At 50.0% G+C, this 21116-nt stretch overlaps 1 protein-coding gene across 2 annotated transcripts in view; it reads left to right on the forward strand.

The window, feature by feature from the left end:
- The window catches only part of TULP4 (TUB like protein 4), a 192626-nt gene that overhangs the window by 158581 nt on the left and 12929 nt on the right, over positions 1-21116 (forward strand). For both annotated transcript variants that reach the window (XM_055433075.2, XM_055433076.2), the window contains exons 5-10: positions 1337-1517; positions 3266-3400; positions 6449-6615; positions 14696-14920; positions 15880-16114; positions 18933-19077. In XM_055433075.2, coding sequence (XP_055289050.2) covers positions 1337-1517; positions 3266-3400; positions 6449-6615; positions 14696-14920; positions 15880-16114; positions 18933-19077 — 1088 coding nt within the window. The remainder of the gene's footprint in view (positions 1-1336; positions 1518-3265; positions 3401-6448; positions 6616-14695; positions 14921-15879; positions 16115-18932; positions 19078-21116) is intronic.

Genomic DNA, 21116 nt, shown 5'->3' on the forward strand with positions numbered 1-21116 from the left:
AATATTTGATGGACAATCGGTTTATCTGAACAGCTCTGTAAATTCTGTCAGCTTATTACCGCTTAAATGAAATATATCTTCTTTTGCAATTAATCTCTCTTAATCATCTGGATTTATGTCCTAAGATTGCCTTCTGATTGTCACTGACTTTAACTCACTCATGTAACTGTTAATACTTATTTAATGTCCACTGTACCCAAAGCTCTTGTTAGGTCCCAGGGGTACAACTGTGGACAGTCTTTGACCTTCAAAAGCTCAGTGTCAAAATCTTAAAAGCAGAAAGAGGCATGGACCTAAAAAGTCTTAAATAACTTTCCCTTTATGTAAATCCTGATCTTTCTAGGTAAATAGCCCTGGCTTGACCACTTAATGACTTTGTCAACTTACTTGAGCTCTGTTAAGTTGTTTCTGCATCTATAAAATAGAAATAACTTGTATGGTTCTCACAATGAGTTGCTGATGGTTAGAGTTCTCATTAGACACAAAACATACAAAGATTTCAGGGCCACCCATCAGAATGACGCCTGTCATGGGGCTTCCAGCAGCTGTGAGCGGCTCCTCTGCCGCTCTGATGGAGGGCGCCCACCATCTCCCCACCCCTGCATCCAGCCCTCCTCTGCCTGCTTGTGTTTTAGCCCTGGCCCTGTGTCTGCCCGCACCTGGCACACGCCTGAGTATGTGCTTGGGGCTGGTGGCTGGGAGGCCCCTCGGAGCATCCCTCAGTACACCAGGTTTCAGGCCCATCTCAGCTATGCCAGCACTGCTGGCGCTTCGCTGCCAGGATTATTCAGACAGTCGATGAGGTAAACTTTGTTAGACTTGTGCTTAGTACAAAGTAAGCACTTAATATATTAATACCATTAATTTACTATAACATCATTACTTAAATATATCAACCCCGGTACTATTCTCAGTGAAATGGAACACAAGATAAACGTGCTTATGTACACTTGAATATGATGATCCTCTGCTGCTGCTTTTTTTTTTTAAAAAAAAAAAAAAGAAAAGATAATATTATCTTCTTCTTGACCCCCTCTCCTTCAACTGAAAAAAAAAACAAAAGCAACCCACAAAATGTAACACAGTGATTTTGACATTATTCGAAAGCGTCCACATAACATATTTATTACAGCACTAGTTCCCTTTCGCTAACAGGACTAAAATTCTTCCAGAAGAGCCAGCTGACAAGCTTTGTGTATCCCTCTGTTGCTTAACTGATCTCTTCTTCCAGTTCTTAGATATTGTGTCCTGTGAACACGTTGAGGTGGGGGTGGGGTGGGGCCACAGCCGCTGTCGTCTCTACCCGCTCATCAGGGATCCCGCTCCTCTGTTGCAGGTTCTGTTCGGCACTGCCGACGGGCAGGTGATCGTCATGGACTGCCACGGCCGGATGCTGGCCCACGTCCTGCTGCACGAGTCGGATGGCATCCTCAGCATGTCCTGGAACTACCCCGCCTTCCTGGTGGAGGACAGCAGCGAGAGCGACACAGACTCGGACGACTACTCCCCGCCCCAAGGTGGTCGCACGGGGAGGGCAGGAAGGAGAAGGATCCCTCTCCGTCGGGCAGGGTTCTCAGCGGATTGCAGGGCGGAGCCAGCCCACCCAGCCTCTGACCTGGACAGGACCGTCACCTACCTCTCTGCCATCCCTTTTCGCAGAATCACTGGTAGCTTGGCCCTCCCCTGGTTTTCCTAGGCGCAGAATAAGACTAATGGCCATTTCCGTGTCCCTGGGGTATTGGGGGGGCCTGGTGCCTAGGGAGAACAGAGCTGAAGGTGAAAACTTCTGTGCTGTTACTACATCCCAACCTGTAGTGCTCTAGATCCGCAACATTACTGAAGCCGGTGGCCCTGGCTGTGTGAGGAAAGGGTTAGTTCTGCCCGTGATGAAGGCCAGCACATTGACCTGGATGCCATGTCCCTCCCTGTTTATTTGAGGCAGAAGGTCTTCTCTTGCTCAGTTCAGAAGAACCCACTGCCCTCACCCTGTCGCCTCCAAGCCTTTCAGTGGTGTTAGAGTAGATGATATCTGAGTTTGTGAACATTTGGCCCAGTCATGATAGATGGTTTCAGCCCCTTGGGGTGATTTCGGGTTCTGCCTCCCCCCACCACCCTGAACGTGCCTGAGGCCCCAGAGCAGAAGCCTTGGGGGTGGGTGCTGGCCTGGCCGTCCCCACTACCAGCCCTCAGCGTGCCCCCTCAGGGCTCTGACTCTCCCCCAGGGTACCATCCCTGCTTCTTTTAAAGAGCCTCTCTTTTTTTTAAAGGAGATGGTGTAATGAGTAGTGATCGAGTTGGTGTCTTTCAACACTGGGCTCAGCATACTTTTAAAACAGAACTTACTGGGTTGAATGCATACTTGCTCTTCCCCTCCTACTAGGGGAGAAACAGGGTCCAGAGACCAAGGTGATGGAGCAAGTCCAGATGAAGTCTAAGAGCAGCATTAGTTCCCAGCTACACTCTAACCGGTTCCCCTCCTCAGAAGCAGTGGAGCGGTTTGGAGGAGACTGGAACTTGCCTTTCAGAGAGAGCAGGGTGTTCTGGTGACCTTGGTAATTGAGCACAGAGGTCAGTACCTGCAGCATCTTAAAAGTGAATCAGGACAGTTATTACAAGAGCCTCCAAAGGTGGGCTGAGCAGGGCGAGCAAGGAGGTGTCAGGCTGACCCACTGCAGGGGGTGGATGCAGAGGAGCACCCCTCAGGGCTCCTTCCTTAATACACACACACGTCTCCTCACGCTCATGCACTCTGGGCATCAGCCACAGCCAGTCAGGGCCTCTTCCAGATGTGGGGTCTCTTTAGGTAAAAACAAAGAACTCACGGTGGCTGCTTGATGCCTGTAATGTTCAGTGAAAGTGCATCCAGTGTTGAAAGGCAGCTTTCGGTACATTGGACCAGGATTAAGAAAATGTTTTCATCCTCCCCCGCCTCCTCCTGTGTCACATGACATTAAAGTAATTCACATTTGCACATCACCAGAGACACGCAGGTTGGTAAACTCTCAGCAGGGCACCCAGAGCCCAGGGAGTCCAGCCCAGTGCCTACAGGGCTGCTGTCCCCACTGCCTCTAGTCCTGGGCTCCCCCCGTGCCCGTGTGGTTAGAGCCTGATGCTGTGCAGCGCCGCCTTCCTGGGTGACCCCCCAGCCCAGGGTCTGGCCTGTACTGTTAGCGGTTTCCAGGCCTCTGCAGGGCTGCGCTTGCGGGCCTGGGTTTGGGTCACGTGCTCGTCGCCTCGTTTTCACCCAGCACTTCTGTTCCCGCAGATGGTCCAGCAGCGTACCCCATCCCAGTGCAGAACATCAAGCCCCTGCTCACCGTCAGCTTCACCTCCGGAGACATCAGCCTGATGAACAGCTATGACGACTTGTCTCCCACCATCATCCAGTCAGGGCTGAAAGGTACAAAGCAGCCCGAGCAGCCTGCCTTGCGAGCTGGGCGTCACTCCCAGGCCTGCTGATCCCCGGCCCCTTCAGTCCCTTCTGCTGGGCTTAATGGAATCTGTCCATGGTCTTTCCTCTTGCTCCTCTGCTTGTCCGATCAGTCGATTCCTGTCTAGTCTCATCTTGAGGAAGCACTCCCAACAGTCACTTCGTCCTCACCTGCCCTTCTCGGGAGGAGTGGTCCTCTCGGACAGGGGGCGCTTGCCTTCAGACAACACACAGGAGCCCCCAGGGTTATGAGGCTTCTTGAGGAGCTGATGGTTGTGACAAACCTGTCAGATCGAGGCGTCTGTGTGAAGGTCAGTGGTCAGCGGCTGACGGCCTCCTGAGGGGCGGTAGGAAGTGGTATCCCAGGAGGAAATTGGTGTCAGTCAGCATTCTGAGTGTCGTGAAAAGTGTGGTTCAGGAAGTCTGCTGAGGTGGTGGCTCTGATGAGTTCTCCGGAAAAGCAGTCTGTCTCTGCAGGGTTGGACGATGCAGTGCAGAAGCTCCAGGGCGGTCTCTGGTCCCCAGGTTAAAGGGACCTGCTGCGATCTGAATGGAGGTGGGGCAAACCGGAACCTTTGCTTTCTGTTTGCTTTTCTCTCTCCCTGCCTGTCTCTGGACACAGGTGCACATGTGCGTGCACACCCACGCACCCGTACACACAACTGCGTACACGTCTAACGGCTAGTAGATATGTCATTAATGTGGACGTCTAAGGAAGGCCTGGGCTAGGCTTCCCTGATGGCTGCATGCCTGTCATGTGGATCAGGCCTGGTTTATGCTCAGTATCAAGGGGCCCACGCTTGTCTCTGCATCCTTTTATGTTCCTGGTTATATAATCTTCAGAACAAGAAATGGCTTCTTTCTTATGAAACTTACTCTTTTCAAAAGAATGACATACCTTTGGGAACTACAGCTGTCTCAGTGTAATGTTTTAACCGCACCAAAGAAATCCCTGTGCATTTGCTCATCAACATTTGGACTAAGATCCTTACTCAGATGTCGCCATCTAGCAAACAGCCGCCTTGAGCCCTCGGGCTTCCCTGTGTTAGCTGCTGAGCATCTTTTGAATGGCTTGTGTGTCTGGGCCCATCCTGCGGGGGCCACCACCCACTTACCTATTAGGAAAAACCCGGATGGAGTTTTGGGCCCACCCAGTACTCAACCTTATTTATTTATACCTGTCTATGTGGGGAAACAGTGGAAACAGTGTCAGACTTTATTTTTTGGGGCTCCAAAATCACTGCAGATGCTGATTGCAGCCATGAAATTAAAAGACTCTTACTCCTTGGAAGGAAAGTTATGACCAACCTAGATAGCATATTAAAAAGCAGAGACATTACTTTGCCAACAAAGGTCCATCTAGTCAAGGCTATGGTTTTTCCCGTGGTCATGTATGGATGTGAGAGTTGGACTGTGAAGAAAGCTGATCGCCGAAGAATCGATGCTTTTGAACTGTAGTGCTGGAGAAGACTCTTGAGAGTCCCTTGGACTGCAAGGAGATCCAACCAGTCCATTCTAGAGGAGATCAATCCTGTTCATTGGAAGGACTGATGCTAAAGCTGAAACTGCAATACTTTGGCCACCTCATGCGACGAGTTGACTCACTGGAAAAGAGTCTGATGCTAGGAGGGATTGGGGGCGGGAGGAGAAGGGGACGACAGAGAATGAGATGGCTGGATGGCATCACCGACTCGATGGACATGAGTTTGAGTGAACTCCGGGAGTTGGTGATGGACAGGGAGGCCTGGCGTGCTGTGATTCATGGGGTCGCGGAGAGTCGGACACGACTGAGCGACTGAACTGAACTGAACTGATAAGAAAAAGAAAAATCCTTTGTTTCCTGATGCTTTTACTATCTCCAGTTGTAGAGATTTTACCATGTCGTGTTTGTCCGTAACTGCTTCCTCTCAGCCCTCTGCTGTGTCTGTCTCTAGATTCTGTCTGCAGCTGACTTGACAAGCGGGCCCTCACTTCCTGGGGTCCGGAGAGCTGTCTTCTCCCAGGACTGCTATTTCAGTCTTCCAGGGAGACTGGGGAACTTTGGTGACCTCAGAATGTGCTTGGTGTTGATGTCAGAATTGGTGCCGCATGCAAATAAGAGAGAGCTGCTGTGATCACGGGTGGAGCTCAGGAACTGCTGAAACCTGAACCAGGTTCTGAAATCCGTCCCTGTCTTGGGGGTGCGCCTTTCAACGCCAGCCTCTCTGCAGAATTGGCCGCGGACTTCCAGATTTCAGGGATAATTGGATAAGCCAGATCCAGTTTTAGGATCTTGAGGGAAAACAAGCTATGCTGTAAATCTTACTGTACCAGCAGCTTGTTTTACCAGCAAGAATAAGTGAATCGCTTGCATTGGAATTAGACACAACATCTAATAGCCGTTTCTTCTAGGTCCTGAATGGCTCATAGGTGAGCATCACATCACTGTGACAGTGTGTTTGATGACACTGCCATCCAGCAGAGGGATCGTCTTCTTTTCTGAGACCCCACATCACATAACCTGGGTGCTGGGTGAAAGTCAGGGCCTCGATGCGCAGACCCATCCTTTATCCGAACTTCATCTGGCTAGTAGTGCACAGAACATGGAATGAATTAAACTTAGGCTTTGCTCTTGATTTGCATTTCACTGGGAGCTTTTGTAAACTCTCTTGTGTCCTCTCTGGGAATAGGGGTCACGGCAAAGGGAAGGACACTCAGGATGGACAGTGGTGGGTCCTCTGATCTTACCTGCACTCTCGTAGGCGTGCCCTTCCCATCATGGAAGTGCTGGTACTGCAGTAGATGTATCCTGTGTGGTTTTTGCCTGGTTTAGGTGCTTTTCAGGGGAAACTGCAGTCCCCACCCATGTAGTGAGCATCTGTGTTCAGAGTCTCCCTTGTCTTCACAAGAGAAACTTTGACGCCATCATACGCGCTGAGTGGCTCCCTTTCTTAAGCTACTGAAATGAGAGTTCAGGACGGACGCCACCCCCCGCCCCCCACCAGCTCACGTTGACCGTCTCCCTCTTTGTCGTTGCAGAGGTGGTGGCCCAGTGGTGCACGCAGGGAGACCTCCTGGCAGTTGCTGGTATGGAACGCCCAAGCCAGCTCAGTGACCTCCCCAATGGCCCTCTGCTGAAGAGTGCCATGGTCAAGTTCTACAATATTCGTGGGGAGCACATCTTTACACTGGACACGCTTGTGCAAGTAAGGATATGTGTCGGAAATTTGCCCCCAACTTCCATTAAGTACTGGTGAACTGCGTCTACTCGTTGTAATTATCTTTGGCAGACTTTAATCTTTTGTTGATCATAAGTTCAATTATAGGGTATAAACCAGAAGAAGTAAAGGAAAAAGAACTTTTTGCCTTTTAACCAAAATGTACCCATTTCCATTCCTAAATGGTGGACAGAGTAAGCAGAGTGAGCTAGTGTTTATCATCATTACAAAGTAAAAATCTGCAACTTGCAGAGAAGTAAATGGTGCATCTTCATTTATTTATTCTGATTTTGTTTGTTATGCCAGTAATATACTTTTACATTTAAGCTAAATTATTGTTAAATAATAAATAGAAAAGCTTAAAGATCTTTAAGAAAGTGTGCACATGTAGGCCCCTTTCTGTTTGTTCTTATTTCCCAGAAATTTGTAGACTGCCTCATTTCTGGTGTGGATCAGTTACAGTGGAGACACAGTTCTGCTGTCATGGAGGTGTAGTGGACATAGGTCTGAGAGTGAGCTGATGGTTGATGGGGTGATGAGAAACTAAGGACTTACGTTCTAGTCTGACCCAGCTCATCAGAGACAGCTGTGCCAGATTGTAGGAATTTGTAGTTGTGTGTGTGCTCAGTCATGGCCAACTCTTTGCGACCCCATGGACTGTAACCCCCAGGCCCCTCTGTCCATGGGGTTCTCCAGGCAAGCATTGCTAGTGTGGGTTGCCGTTTCCTCCTCCAGGGGCTCTTACCTGCCCAGGGATCAAACCTGTGTGGCCTGTGTCTCCTGTATTGGCAGGTGAAGTCTTTACCCCTGAGCCACCTGGGAATCCAGATGCTGGCACTCATTATCTAAATACATATATTTTTAATTGTAGTAAAATACACATTTACTGTCCCAACCATTTTTTAAGTGTATTGCATTATTGTGTCACCAATCTGCAGAGCTGTTTCATCGAGTAAAACTGAAACTGTGCCTTCGTGTTCCTATGACTTTGACTGTTCTGCATACCTCATGTGAGTGGAGCCACGCAGTGTCTGTCTGTCTGTGTCTGGCTTATTTCACCCACATTGTAGCCTGTGTCAGAAGTTCGTTCCTTTTTAAGGCTGAAGAATATGCTGTTGTATGTGTACAACTACACCTTGTTCATCCATTCATCCATCAGTGGATGTCTGGTTTTCTTCCAGCTTTGGCTATTATGAATAATGCTGCTGTGAACAGGGATATACAAATATCTCTTTGAGATGCTGCTTTCAGTTCTATTGGATAAATGCCCAGAAGTCAAATTGCTATGTTATATGGTAATTCTATTTCTAACTTTCTGAGGTGCTTCCATACTGTTTCCACAGTGGGTACTCCAGTTTACACTCCCACCAGAAGTACACAGAGACCCCCCCACGTCCTCGCCAGCTCTTATTGTTTTCTGGCTTTTTGGTGGTAGCCATCCAGATGGTCGTGAGGTGGCTCTCACTGTGGTTTTGATTTGTGTATCCCCGATGATTAATTGGAGAAGGCAGTGGCACCCCACTCCAGTACTCTTGCCTGGAAAATCCCATGGACGGAGGAGCCTGGTAGGCTGCAGTCCATGGGGTCGTGAAGAGTTGGACACGACCGAGCGACTTCACTTTCACTTTTCACTTTCATGCATTGGAGAAGGAAATGGCAAACCACCCCAGTGTTCTTGCCTGGAGAATCCCAGGGACGGGGGAGCCTGGTGGGCTGCCGTCTATGGGGTCGCACAGAGTCGGACACGACTGAAGTGACTCAGCAGCAGCAGCTGATTAGTTGCGTTGAGCATCTTTTCATGTACTTGTTGACCATGTGTATATCTTCCTTAGAAAAATGTCTGTTCAAGGCCATTGCCCATTTCCTAACTAGATTTCTCGTTTTTGTTGTTGAGTTGTAGGATTTTTTTTGAAAAAAAGATGTTTATTGGTATTAGTTTTATTTATTTATTTATATAGGCTGCATTGCATGGCATGTGGGATCTTAGTTCCCCAACCAGGCATCGGTCCTGAGCCCCTTGCAGTGGATATGCAGATTCTTAACCACTGGACTGCTGGGAAGGTCCCAAGTTACAGGATTTCAATGTATCTTTCAACAATGTAAAATCTTCTGTGAGCAGATAAGCTTATTTGTTTGTCCATCTGTTTAAGCATCCAGCAAACATATTTTGTGGGGCTCCTATGCAGCTGGGCCGTGAGCTCTGAGCTCTGAGTGCTGGGGTATAGGAGGCGATGCGGGAATCAGTCAAGGTAACGAGCTGGAGTTACGCCCCAGCCAGAGAAGGGCAGCGTGGTTTTAAACTGAGATTCAGCATTGCCCAGGCCGCCTCTGCAACCCCTAGAGGCAGAAGTGGTACAAACTGCCTGATACTAGGAATCGGAGAAATTCATGTAGCAGAAAGGTAAAGAATGGAAGGAACTTAGGGGACTGGGAAGAAGGTGATAGAGCAATGGGCAGCCACGGAGCTGGAGTGGGAAGAAGCTCTGTGACCTGAGAGTGGCAAGAAAAGAGTCATACTCAGGCATTTTCAGAGAAAGTGATAAACACAGGGTGGGAAGCTGTGCTTGGATAGGAAATTCAAACTCCTGCTTTAGAAGTGAAGTGGTTCCAAATGATGAGGCGAACCCAGGGAGTGCTGAAGTGGAGCAGAGTTGAGGCCATTAGCAGGAGGCCAGTGTGCGTGGCAAAGTAAATGTAGATGTTAGAGTCCCTGTGTGTTTGAGATTGAAGAAGAGGTTACCTTGCTTACACTGTAACTGTGACCCTGCTGCCAGTCTATTTCCTGGAACTTAGTGTAGGTGCTCAGTAAGTACATGTTCAGTGGATTGACAGATGGACCGTTATTTAGTTCTTTCTGTTGAATATTTGACCCGGTAGACTGTGTGCCCTCAATCAGATCTCATGCCAGCTTTCTGTCTCTAGGCTAACTGAGAGACAAGTAGGAGAGCTTGGGAACTCTCAGCCCTTTCTGACTTAAGATCTTTTATGTCTATTAGAGCATTTGTGAATTGAAGCGGTGAAATACACTCCCAGTGCACTGAGCATCGTCCATGAGTCTGTCTGACTCAGGGCATCCTTCCCACCTGCGTTGCATCCCCCTCTACAGAGACTGTCCTTCCCGGCCATTTCAGCTTGGGGAACTTCATCGTCTCTGTTGCACACACAGTCGCCTCCTTTGGTAAATCTGCCCACAGACTGCGACCCCTCTTCTCTGTGAACCTTCAGGGTGTTTACTACCTCTGGCACGTATTACACTTTTTTTGTTTACTTGTTTTACTTTCTTAATGTCAAAGACCACAGTTTCTCTATTTTTCTGATCTTCACTGTGCTTAGAATGCAGTAGAAGCTCAACAACCTTAACCATTTGCAAGAATTCTCATCAGCTATCACATGAAACTAGCATAGGTCCTGAGTTTAAGCCATTTGAGGCTCAGGGATAAGAGGCAGACTGGCTATCTTATCTACCTTTGGGGAAAGATATTCACATAGCATCCCTGCATTTTAGTAAATTGTTGAATCTTTTCATTTGAGGGTCTGTTTCAGCCATTGAAAAATTGCCTCAATAATATACAGTTAAATAATGATGCTGTTAAAAACCAAGTACAGTATCGATTGCGTGTGGCAGCAGCTTAACTGTCATCTGTAATGATTCTAGAATCACGTGTCTGTACTGTGCTGTTCAAGTTGTCCAAAGGCAGGAACGTTTATATGGCAGGAAGGAAGTTAGGCAGCTTATTGGGCTGTTTATAAAAAGAACTAAATGCAGTTTAGATTGGATAATTTATTTCCAAGTTAATGAGATTGTAGGTTATTGCACACAAAGCCAGTGCCCGGCACAGACTGGTGGCAGCCTTGCTTTAAAGCTGATTCTCCTAAGTTACTCACAGCAACAACGCCTGAGGCTGATGCTCTTAGAAGGAAATAAACTCTAATTCATCTTCCTTTCCTTCCTGCCTGTCATACTTTAAAAGCCTAGAGTCCATCTCACCAGCTGCTATCTGTGACCATCCGTATGTAATTGGGGGTACCTGCCCACCAATGCAGGAGATGCCAGAGATGAAAGTTCGATCCGTGGGTCAGAAGTACCTGGAGGAGGGCATGGCAACACACTCCAGCATTCTTGCCTTGGAAATCCCATAGACAGAGGAGCCTGGTGGGCTACAGTCCATCGGGTTGCAAAGAGTCAGACACGATTGAATTGGCTTAGTACGCACATATGTAATTGCATATCTGATAATCTGACCACAGAGTTTGAGGGTTAGCATCACTGACTGCAGTTCAAAGGCTTCAGTAATTCAGATCAGTGTGTTTGGTTTGATTTTGTTTGGTTGGATTGTTGGATTTTGGGGGTTTGTGTGTTTTACTTTATGAACTTTTTCTGTATTAAAGGCAGATTGGTAGAATCACCTTACATTCTGTAAGGTTCAGATACTGATATAAGATATTGGGGTAAAAAAAAGAGGAGGAAGATAGTGTGGGCACTGAAAAGTCAAGTGAGTGATTATGGTCATTGACTTTCTGTGCTCTTGAAGAAGATTCTTTTAGCAAAAACTGTACTTGCCTCCTTTTGCTGAGAATTATCTCTGCCTGTTCTCACAAAGCTGGCATAGGTATGCTTTTCCCGTTGTTTGCTGTAAATAGATGAAAAAGTTCTTTTCGGGGTTGTCTGCTTACAAAATTTAAGAATGGTTCATGTTTTTTTTAAATGGAGGTTTGGGTGAGTGAGTCCTCAGCCAGCTTTTATTATTGTGGCTTAGTTTTTGGTCAAATCATTATAGCTTAATATTCAGAACTGTCCATGGCACCAACCAGCACAGTTTTACGATGACTAGTCACCACCTTGGTCTGTTTACAAGTGAACTGTTCTTGAAGGCTTTCCTTCTGTATACATGCTTGTATAAATGTTGAATACCCTCTTCTGTCCGGGGCTCTGAAACATTTGAAGTGTATTTCCTCTGAAAGAGATACCCACTTTCTTAGGGGAAGCTCAGGCTTCCTTGGTGGCTTAGTGGTAAAAGACAAAAAAGCCTGCCTGCCAATGCAGGAGATGTGGGTTCAGTCCCTGGATTGGGGAGACACCCTGGAGAAGGAAATGGCAACCCACTGCAGTATTCTTGCCTGAGAAATCTCATTGACAGAGGAGCCTGGCGGGCTACAGTCCATGGTGTTGCAAAGAGTCAGACACGACTGAGTGACTATAAAGAACAACAGAAAGGAGGGCAGGTGATTGGGTAACAGGAGACCTCTCTGACATTCCCGGGGTCTGACTCCCCAGCAGGGCCTCATCACCCATAAACCACGTAACTGGGGGGGCCACCTTTTCTCTCTCTCGGGCCAGTGTAGCTGGTTTGACCCTTTTGTGGTCTGTTGACTCAAATCCCACTTGAACAGCTTATCTTTAACAAGGGAAGGACATCCTGCTTTTTATTTTTATTCCCCTCAAGTGTTTAGGGGCTTTCCTGATAGCTCAGTTGGTAAAGAATCTGCCTGCAATGCAGGAGACCCCAGTTCGATTCCTGAGTCGGGAAGATCCGCTGGAGAAGGGATAGGCTACGCACTAGTATTCTGGCCTGGAGAATTCCATGGACTGTATGGGCCATGGGGTCGTCAAGAGTCGGACACGACTGAGCGACTTTCACTTCATTGAGTTTTCAGAGACCCCCATGCAGTGCACACAGATAGTGGAGTAGTGGGAAGCTTTGGGCTCCAGTCACAGGCATCATCCTTGTGTCCACGTCCACAGCTCCCTCGTGTCAGGCCTCAGCTGAGACTTCCTCCGGGGACACCTTCTCTGCCCCCCTGCCTGAAATGACCCCTGCTCTTCCTCTGGCCCCTTATCTTACTGCTGTTACCTTGCAGCGTGGTCACCATCTGACACCATCAGACAGTCCGTCCCGGTCACAGAGCCCAAGACCCTCCTGTCTCCCCTCCTTCCTTGGAGCCTCAGCCACATGAAGCAGGGAATTCCTTTTCTTCTGTGTCAATCCCCAGATGCCCAGCAGGTGTCCGGCCCACTACATACACTTTACAGGGACTCACTGATGGACTGATGACAGCTCATAGGCGAGTATGATTGGTGGACACACAGCATGGATTGTGTGGCAGCAGGAGGTGAGGTCAGGAGCTCCTTGGTGTCTCTTCATGAGCTGTAAGGGGTTGAAACCGGCCGTTGACCATCCATGACGCCGTGGCCAGGGAGGCCGAGGGAGCAGACTCCCCCTTCTCATAAGGGGCTGGCGTCTGCCGCAGAGGGAGGGCAGCCTGACCATCCACAGCTGCTCCCCGAGCTCCCTGTGAACGTCGTGCATCTCCAGTCTGGGGGCACCTGTGTCTGTCCAGCTCATTCACCAAGGCACCCAGTTCCCGCCACACCGGTGCTCCCGAAACGCAGCTCAGTGTCTTGTCTTGTGCCTCAGATTTACGTGCAGAATACCTGCACAGAGTAAGATCTGAATGTTATCAACTCCATACCTCTAGCCTTGGTTCTGAAAATAGTCATTTTGTGCGATTTGAGAAAGCGATGAAGCCTACAGATTTCATCTGAGTTTTTCCCTAGCAGATGACAGCTGTTCAAACAAAAACATCATCTGTGGGAGTCGTGTGTATCCAGGTTTGCTGGAAGAGAATATTGGGCAGACATGGTTCTCTTCGGCTGCAGCCGATCCATGCCCCGTGTGTGAGGCTGGGTTGGGCGAGACTGGGGAATGCCTGTTCCACCTACAGATGGGGCCCCAGAAATCGCTGAGGGCGAGGCCGCTGGATCGAGGCGCCCCCACCCTGTGTCTGTGGGCATGACCACCCTGTGTCTGTGCCACCACCTTGACTCCTGTGCTTTCTGAAACAACACAGCACTTGTAGTGAGGGCTCTGTAGGCTGGGGCACAGGTGATCAGCACAAGAAGGTGAGTGCCAGCAGGAACTGAACATCATAAAGAGGAGGGTGACATGTAATCACCTGTGCAAGTGTCCACGAGGTATAAAAGGATTTTGTGGTGTGTGTGAATTAGCTGACCCTGAAGGCTATTTTAAGCTAGTGTCTTCATGTGTTCCTTTTATCTCGACGATTGTCACTGGAGTGTCTTGAAGGTTCTCCTCCTATCCGTTTCATATGCAAGATCTGGTGTCCCCACTTCCGATCCTGGCAGCCCCTCAGGACTCCATTAAATTAGGACTCCATCTGCCTGGATCAGAAGGAGCAGATTCTCTCGCTGCTTCTCTATCACAGCCCTCCACCTCTTTCTTTCTTTCTTCGTTGGCTGATGGAACCCCCTGAGCTTTGGATTTCTTTTCCCCGATGCAGCCAGTTTCTGACTCGCATATTTGGCTATCATCCTTCCTTTTCAAAGCGAATAACATCCACAGACCCCTAGAGCAGCTGCCACAGAAACTGTGTTCCTCTCTCTGCCCTTTCCTGCCCTGTCAGCTCAAGGATAGCTGAGAATCTGTGGGTTGTCACCTGTGATGGGTCCCAGAAGCACTATTATCTTTCATCTTCTTTAATCCTCACAGCTCCCATTTTACTCGTGAAAAAGTACAAGACTTCCAGGGTTATATAATATTCCCCGGGTCACAAGCTTGTGACCTGAGTCCAGTGTCAGGCTGACTATCTGGGACGGCCCTTGTCAGGACTGAAGTCAGGGCTCTTTGGTCTCCCTTCTCACCATTCCTCCAAGCCTTGGCCTGCTGCTGTTTCCTTCAGGACCCAAGTAGTCAGGGCCTCAGTAAGGAAAAGGAGTTGCTGGACCCCAGGTTAAGTGTATCCCTGGCAGAAATGTCATTATATGAAGCTCAGTTAGGTTTTTTTGTCACCAAATTTAATGAGATAATCCATGTGAAAGAATTTCGTAACACCGTTCTGGTGCTTTGGGCTCTGGCCTGGGGACCTAACTGCTATTCACCAGCAGTACTGACTCTTTATCATATGGATTTAATGTTCTCTATTGTGCTTTTTAAAACCAACATGCTGCAGATCTGTGAGATGACTTTGTTTTGCTTGACACGGGGTGCGTGACCTTGGTTTGCTTTCTCAAGAGTCCAGGCTGACTTGCCCTCCCTCCCCTCCCCGGCAGCGCCCCATCGTCTCCATCTGCTGGGGACACCGGGACTCACGGCTGCTGATGGCATCGGGACCAGCCCTGTACGTGGTGCGCGTGGAGCATCGAGTGTCCAGCCTGCAGCTGCTGTGCCAGCAGGCCATCGCCAGCACCCTCCGCGAGGACAAGGACGTCAGCAAGCTGACCCTGCCCCCCCGCCTTTGCTCCTACCTCTCCACTGCCTTCATCCCCACCATCAAGGTGAAGCCCCCCGCCTCCTCCTCCCTCACCCTGCCCGCCTGCACCTGAAGGACCGCGGGGAGAAGGGTGGGGTCAGGGAGATGGGGGAGAGTCTGCAAACAGAGCATCAGTCAGGCGGTGCCCATAGTCCGCCGTGGTCTTCCCCTGGGGCGGTCCACCTCTCGCATCCGTGTCCAAGGGGGATTGGTCCTGGGTGATGGAATTGAGCCTCTCGTGGCAATGGTAGCGTTCCGAGCATGACTGCCGTGGCCCTCCCCATGACCAGTCTGTCGGTTCAGTCCTGACTCCATGGCAGCCACTGCCGTGATTCCCATGTGCGAGAGTAGGGCACGTGTTCCTGCAAGTCAGATAGCTCTTCATCCACAGTTACAGGAGTGGTCAATATGGAGTCCCGTTCGGTCCTAAGGTCTGTTCTCCTCTCCCCTGTGCTCAGGAGGCTGACCCCACGTAGCACTGGCTGCCAGCTATAACCTGGTGGTAACCCAGAAGCTAGTCTGTTCTCAGAGTGGGTGGACTGTGCTGCCAGTCGCTGTTTAAGGGCGGCTTTCCCTCCTACCCTCTGGGCCTCCCTCTGCTCCTTAGGTTCTTTTCTGTACAATATTCTCTTTTTTTTTTTGTTTTCTGTTTTGCTTCTAAGTATCACATTGGCTTGTTGGTTACTTTTTCTCTAAAACATTAGAGTTTTAGAACCTGTTATGATTTTTTTGGAGTTGGTTTACAGTCTCGGTTCTGCAGTAGCGTTTCTCAACCCTGGCTGCACAGTGGAGTCACCTGGGGAGTTTTGAGAATATGCCCGTGCCCAGGCCCGCCTGCAGGTTCCAGTTCCACTGTCTGAGGTGGGGTCCTGGCTGAGGTCTCTGTGAAAGCTCTTGGGAGAGTCCCATGTGCCCCCTGAGCCACAGCCAGTGCAGAGTCACTGGTGAGGCCCACAAGTTCTTGTTTCCATGTCTTGCCTCCAGCCCCCGATTCCAGACCCCAGCAACATGCGGGACTTCGTCAGCTACGCATCGGCCGGCAGCGAGCGGCTGCACTGCACAGTGAAGCGCACGGAGGACGACCCGGAGGTGGGCGGCCCGAGCTACACGCTGTACCTGGAACACCTGGGCGGGCTGCTGCCCATCCTCAAGGGCCGGCGCGTCAGCAGGCTGCGGCCCGAGTTCGTCATCATGGACCCGCGGACCGACGGCAGAGCAGGTGGGGCCCTCCCCCGGGGCGCGGCAGCCTGTGCAGAGGCGGGGCCTGCGGATGAGACGTGAGCTGGCCTTGGAGCTGCTCCATTTCTCTGTTAAAAGTTAAGGCTTCTCTAAATGCTTCTTCTGCCGGGGTTGTGACAGCGTTCCACAGGGCTCCGTGGGGTCGGGGCTGTGGTGAGAGGCAGCCAGCAGCTGCCCCTGTGGATTACTTATCAGGTATTTGCTGAGGACCTTATGTGCTGTGGAGACGATCAGAAGGCAGTAGTAGGGTGCTGTCTCTGCCCGCCCCCCAGAGGGAACGAGAGAGTTAAAGTATCTGAACCTCCAGCCCACTCCTCAGCCTCCCTCTAGAATCTTCCTTCTGCCCCTTGCTCATCTACCATTAGCTGCTCGTTAGCTACCTGCCGCGTAAAGTCCCACTCATCCATGGAGATCTAGCACGATGGGCCAGCCCTTCCTTCCAGGAGCTCCCCCGACTGGTCTCCGTGGGCGGGCCCCAATGCTCCCTGCACGGCTCTCTCTGGGCGCCTCCCTTTCTTTCCTCCCTCTCTCTTCTCCCTTTGGACGGGACTGTCCCCTGCGCCTGTCCCCACAGCTGTACTTTGGACACACATAGCTTGTCTGCTTCCACTGCTGCACAGCTGGAAAGGAGTTTTGCTTCAGTGTGAATTGTACATGGTGTTTCCCCCACGTCTAACTTAGATGACATTTACACAGGACCTTGGGCTTTAGACGAGAGTGTTAATGCTGGAATGAGGCAGAAGACTTGGGGGCTGCTGGGACGGGGTGAGTGCATCTTGCATAGGAGAAGGACAAGAATTTGAGCAGGGCACAGGCTGGGGTGCTGCAGACTGTGTTTGGAGACAGGGCTTTCAGGGGTGATTACAACTGAAGGAGGCTGTAAGGGTGGGGCCCTAATCCCGTATGACCGTGGCCTTGGAAGGAGGAGAGAGGTCTCTGGTCTCTCCACACGCGCACGCCGTGTAAGGGCACGGTGAGGTGGGACTGTCAGCAGGAAGCGGGAGCGCCCTCACCAGAACCTGATCCTGCTGGCACCCTGACCGCAGACTTCCGGCCTCCAGGCTGAGAAAGTAAATTTCTGTTGTCTAAGCCCGTGTGAGGTATTTTTGCCATAAGCTTTGCTCCATAGACACCTTTGCTCTGAGCGTTTTCGCTGTGAAAAATAAAATAACTCACTGACAGTTTGGTTTGACAGCTTGGTTTCAGCTGGTTGAAATGGCAGTAGTATTAGGAGATGGGCCCTTGGGGAGGTGATTAGTTCAAGCGGGCAGGGCCTATATATCATGAGCTCAGTGCCTTATAAAAAGGGCTGCAGTAAGATTACTGGCCCCTCCTGCCACATGAGGGCACAGTGAGAAGTCCGTAGTCCACAATCCCAAAGAGGGCAGGACCGGAACCCAGCTATGCTGGCCCCCTGACCTTGGACTTCCAGCCTCTAAAACTGCAAGACTTTAATTTCTGTTGTTTATAAGCCACCCAGTGTGTGGCATATTACTACAGCAACCCAAACAGACTAAGACATTAGTGAGAAAAAGAGCAAGTAGTGAGTCCTGTGGCGATGGTGAAGTCCTGGCCTGCACAAGTAGGTCAGTGTTAAGTGGACGCTGTGCTGCAGAACTTGCTCAGGCCAGTCGACTGACTCGGTGCTCAGGAACACATGGACGCGTCCTGTGGGCTCACAGGGGTTTCTGAATCGTGGCCAAGCTTCCTTTTAATTCAGGAATAGTTTATAACCATCTAATTATAGATAAAGCACTACTTGGGGTGGGTGATGGGGCTCAGATGCCCAGCACTGGGGCTTGCTGGGCGCAGGAGTTGTGTTCCCTGGTCTGGGCAGCAATTTAGGGCTGTAGTGGTGACGCAGACAGGGTGTCGGCGGCCTCCCTGCCTGGCTGTTCTGCTCTGCCTGCCATGGCCTCCGAGAGGCCCTTATCCGCAGATGTCACCTCCATATGCTCAGAAACCTAGAGACTGGTTTGAATGAACAGACTCATCCTTGTAGATATAAGTAGCCCTTTTGAACGACCAGATCTCTCACATTCTAGACGTAATTTCATTCAGCTTCATTATTACTTTGCCAGGTAATGTTCTTGGAGCCCCAGGGGATGAGGAAGTCAGCACAGGAGAAGGGTGTTTTGGGGGAGAGTCTAACGTGAACTCTATCTGCTCTGTGGCTTTGTGGCGGCCCGCTCCCTGCACGTTGCCCTCAGGCCAGGGCCTCCATCGCTTGCCTGGTGGCCAGCTGGCTCCCAAACGGACTCCCATGGAGTCCACAGATGCCGCTCAGTGTCCTCCCACTGGGGTCCTCTGCAGCCATTGCTCAGAGCAGGCCTGGAACCCATGGTGGGAGCGGGGTCCTTCCGAGGTCCTGGGTCAGCAGCAGGCCCCCCGGGGGCAGTGACGGGTGGGAGGGCACTGAGTCAGCGAGCCCCTTGCATGGCCTGGGTGCCAGGGCTGCTGAGAGCCCGCTCGGACCGGGGGCGGCCTGTGGCGCGAGAGCACAGCCGTTTGGCCCCAGCTGTTCACACAGTAAGTGAGGCCAGGCTGTTCCGCACATTCCAGAGGCGTCATAGTTCATACCCACGGTGATAGCCGTAGAAGTAATCACTCACTGTTACTTAGAAACTGGAATAGCATGAAAACGTAGAAGGAAAACTGTCCTGCTCCTTCCTGTTTCAACCTCTAGACTGAGAATGATGGCCTGTGGAGTGAGTCTGTCCTCTGGTTTCCAGTAACGACCACTGCTAGGGGCTCATTGGTGTCACTCCCCTAAATTTTGCTGCTTGGTGTCTCACCAGATGAAATCTATGGAAACAGCTTGATTTCCACCATGATCGACAGCTGCAACTGCTCAGACTCCAGCGACATTGAACTGAGTGATGACTGGGCTGCCAAGAAGTCTCCCAAAATCTCCCGAGCTAGCAAATCACCCAAACTCCCAAGGTAACCTGGGCATGCAGGAGTGTGCTCCCTGCTGTGTGTCTCTGGAGGCGTGTCAGGGGTGTGTCTGTGGCAGAGCCCCACTGAAAGCGACAGCTGAGGGGCACGGGCAGCAGGCGTGCCCACCCTTCCTCCGGAAAGCCTGCCTGCAGCCGCCTCAGCTTCCCTCATCCTCTCCTTTGTGACAGAGAAAGGCGTCCAGGAGGAGGTTTGCTAAGCACGCAGGACTACCAGGGATCAGCACCGATGGTGGGTGCCATGGGGGTCACAGCCAGGGAGCTTGTTTTATCTTCCACTTTGAGAAGAGTAAGGGAGAGGGTGTACAGTATATGTAACCTGTTAAAGAGAATGTCAGATTGTCGTTCAGTCACCCAGTCGTGTCCGACTCTTTGCAACCCCACGGACTGCAGCACACCAGGCGTCCCTGTCCCTCACCAGCTCCCAAAGTTCGCCCAAGTTCATATTCATTGCATCGGTGGTACCATCCTGCTGCCTCATCCTCTAATGCCTTCTTCTCCTTATGCCCTCAGTCTTTCCCAGCATCAGGGACTTTTCCACTGAGTCAGCTGTTTGCATCAGATGAACAGAATACAGGAGTTTCAGCTTCAGCATTGGTCCTTCCAATGAGTATTCAGGGTTGATTTCCCTTAAGATTGGCTGGTTTGATCTCCTTACTATTCAAGGGACTCTCAAAAGTCTTCTCCAACACCACAGTTTGAAGGCATCAATTCTTGGCACTCAGCCTTCTTTACGATCCAGCTCTCACGACTGTACATGACCACTGGGAAGACCATAGCCTTGACTATATGGACCTTTGTCGGCAGAGCAGTGTCTCAGCTTTTCAACACACTGTCTAGGTTTGTAATAGCTTTCCTTCTAAGAAGCAAATGTCTTCTAATTTCATAGCTGCAGTCACCGTCTGCAGTGATTTTAGAGCCCACAAAGAGGAAATCGGTCACTACTTCCACCTTTCCCCTTCTATTTGCCATGAAGTAATGGGGCCAGATGCCATGATCTTAGTTTTTTTAATATTTATTTTTAAGCCGGCCCTTTGACTCTCCTCTTTCACCCTCATCAGGAGGCTCTTTAGTTCCTTTTCGCTTTCTGCCATCAGAGTGGTATCATCTGCATATTTGAGTTTGTTGATGTTTCTCCCACCTATCTTGATTCTAGCCTACAACTCTTCCAGCCCGGCATTCCTCATGATGTGCTCAGTGTATGGGTTAAACAGGGTGACAGCAGACAGTCTTGCCTTACTCCTTTCTCAATCTTGTTTTATCTTCTACTTTGAGATGAGTAAGGAAGAGGTTTTTACAGTGTCTGTAATGTGTTAAAGAAAATGGCAATTACATGCCTATAATTCTGTAATGGGAAAGTAGTGAACTAAAAAATAATAATCCTAAAGTTTGTCCTAAGGAATGGCAAAACACCGAAAGTAGATGGAAGGGCCTATGTTGTTATAGATAAGAAACCAGGCATTCCCCATCTCAGCTCCCTGACCTGGACACCGATTTCCTTAAAGCATGCATTGATCATCACTAAGACCCTCACCTCTAAATATCCTCTAAAGTTCCTGGGTGTTGCAGTCTCCAGAGCTGGCCCTCCTTCCTGCCGTCTCCCAGTGACTCCCCCCACCCAGCAGCCAGGCTGGTTGTCCTCAACACAGAGCTTTAACCAGCTCCATCCTCCTCAGCCCTAGATGTCTTATCGAGTCCTCAAGTGTTATATGTGAGGCTCAGTGCTTTTCTGTTGTAGAATGCCTCCAGCCTTACCATATTCATCTTTATAATACTGTACTCTCTGGGGCAGATTGGCATTAAACACATGTCCCCCATGTCATAACCACGGAAACTGAAGGAAAACTTTAGATCTGCTAGTTTAGTTTAAATATAATGGTGAAATGCTAGGTCAGTCTGTTGAAATCCAAACATCATGTATGAGGACCTGTGAAGTTGTTGTGGCCTTCAGGTGAGAAATAACTCTTTCCACCCGCCATTTTCCCCAGTATTAATTTTGTAAACCCCTGACAGAATGCATTTCTA

This window comes from Moschus berezovskii, chromosome 10, assembly GCF_049115385.1.
Source record: "Moschus berezovskii isolate FMDL1 chromosome 10, NW_MosBer_1.0, whole genome shotgun sequence".
Lineage (NCBI taxonomy): Eukaryota > Metazoa > Chordata > Mammalia > Artiodactyla > Moschidae > Moschus > Moschus berezovskii.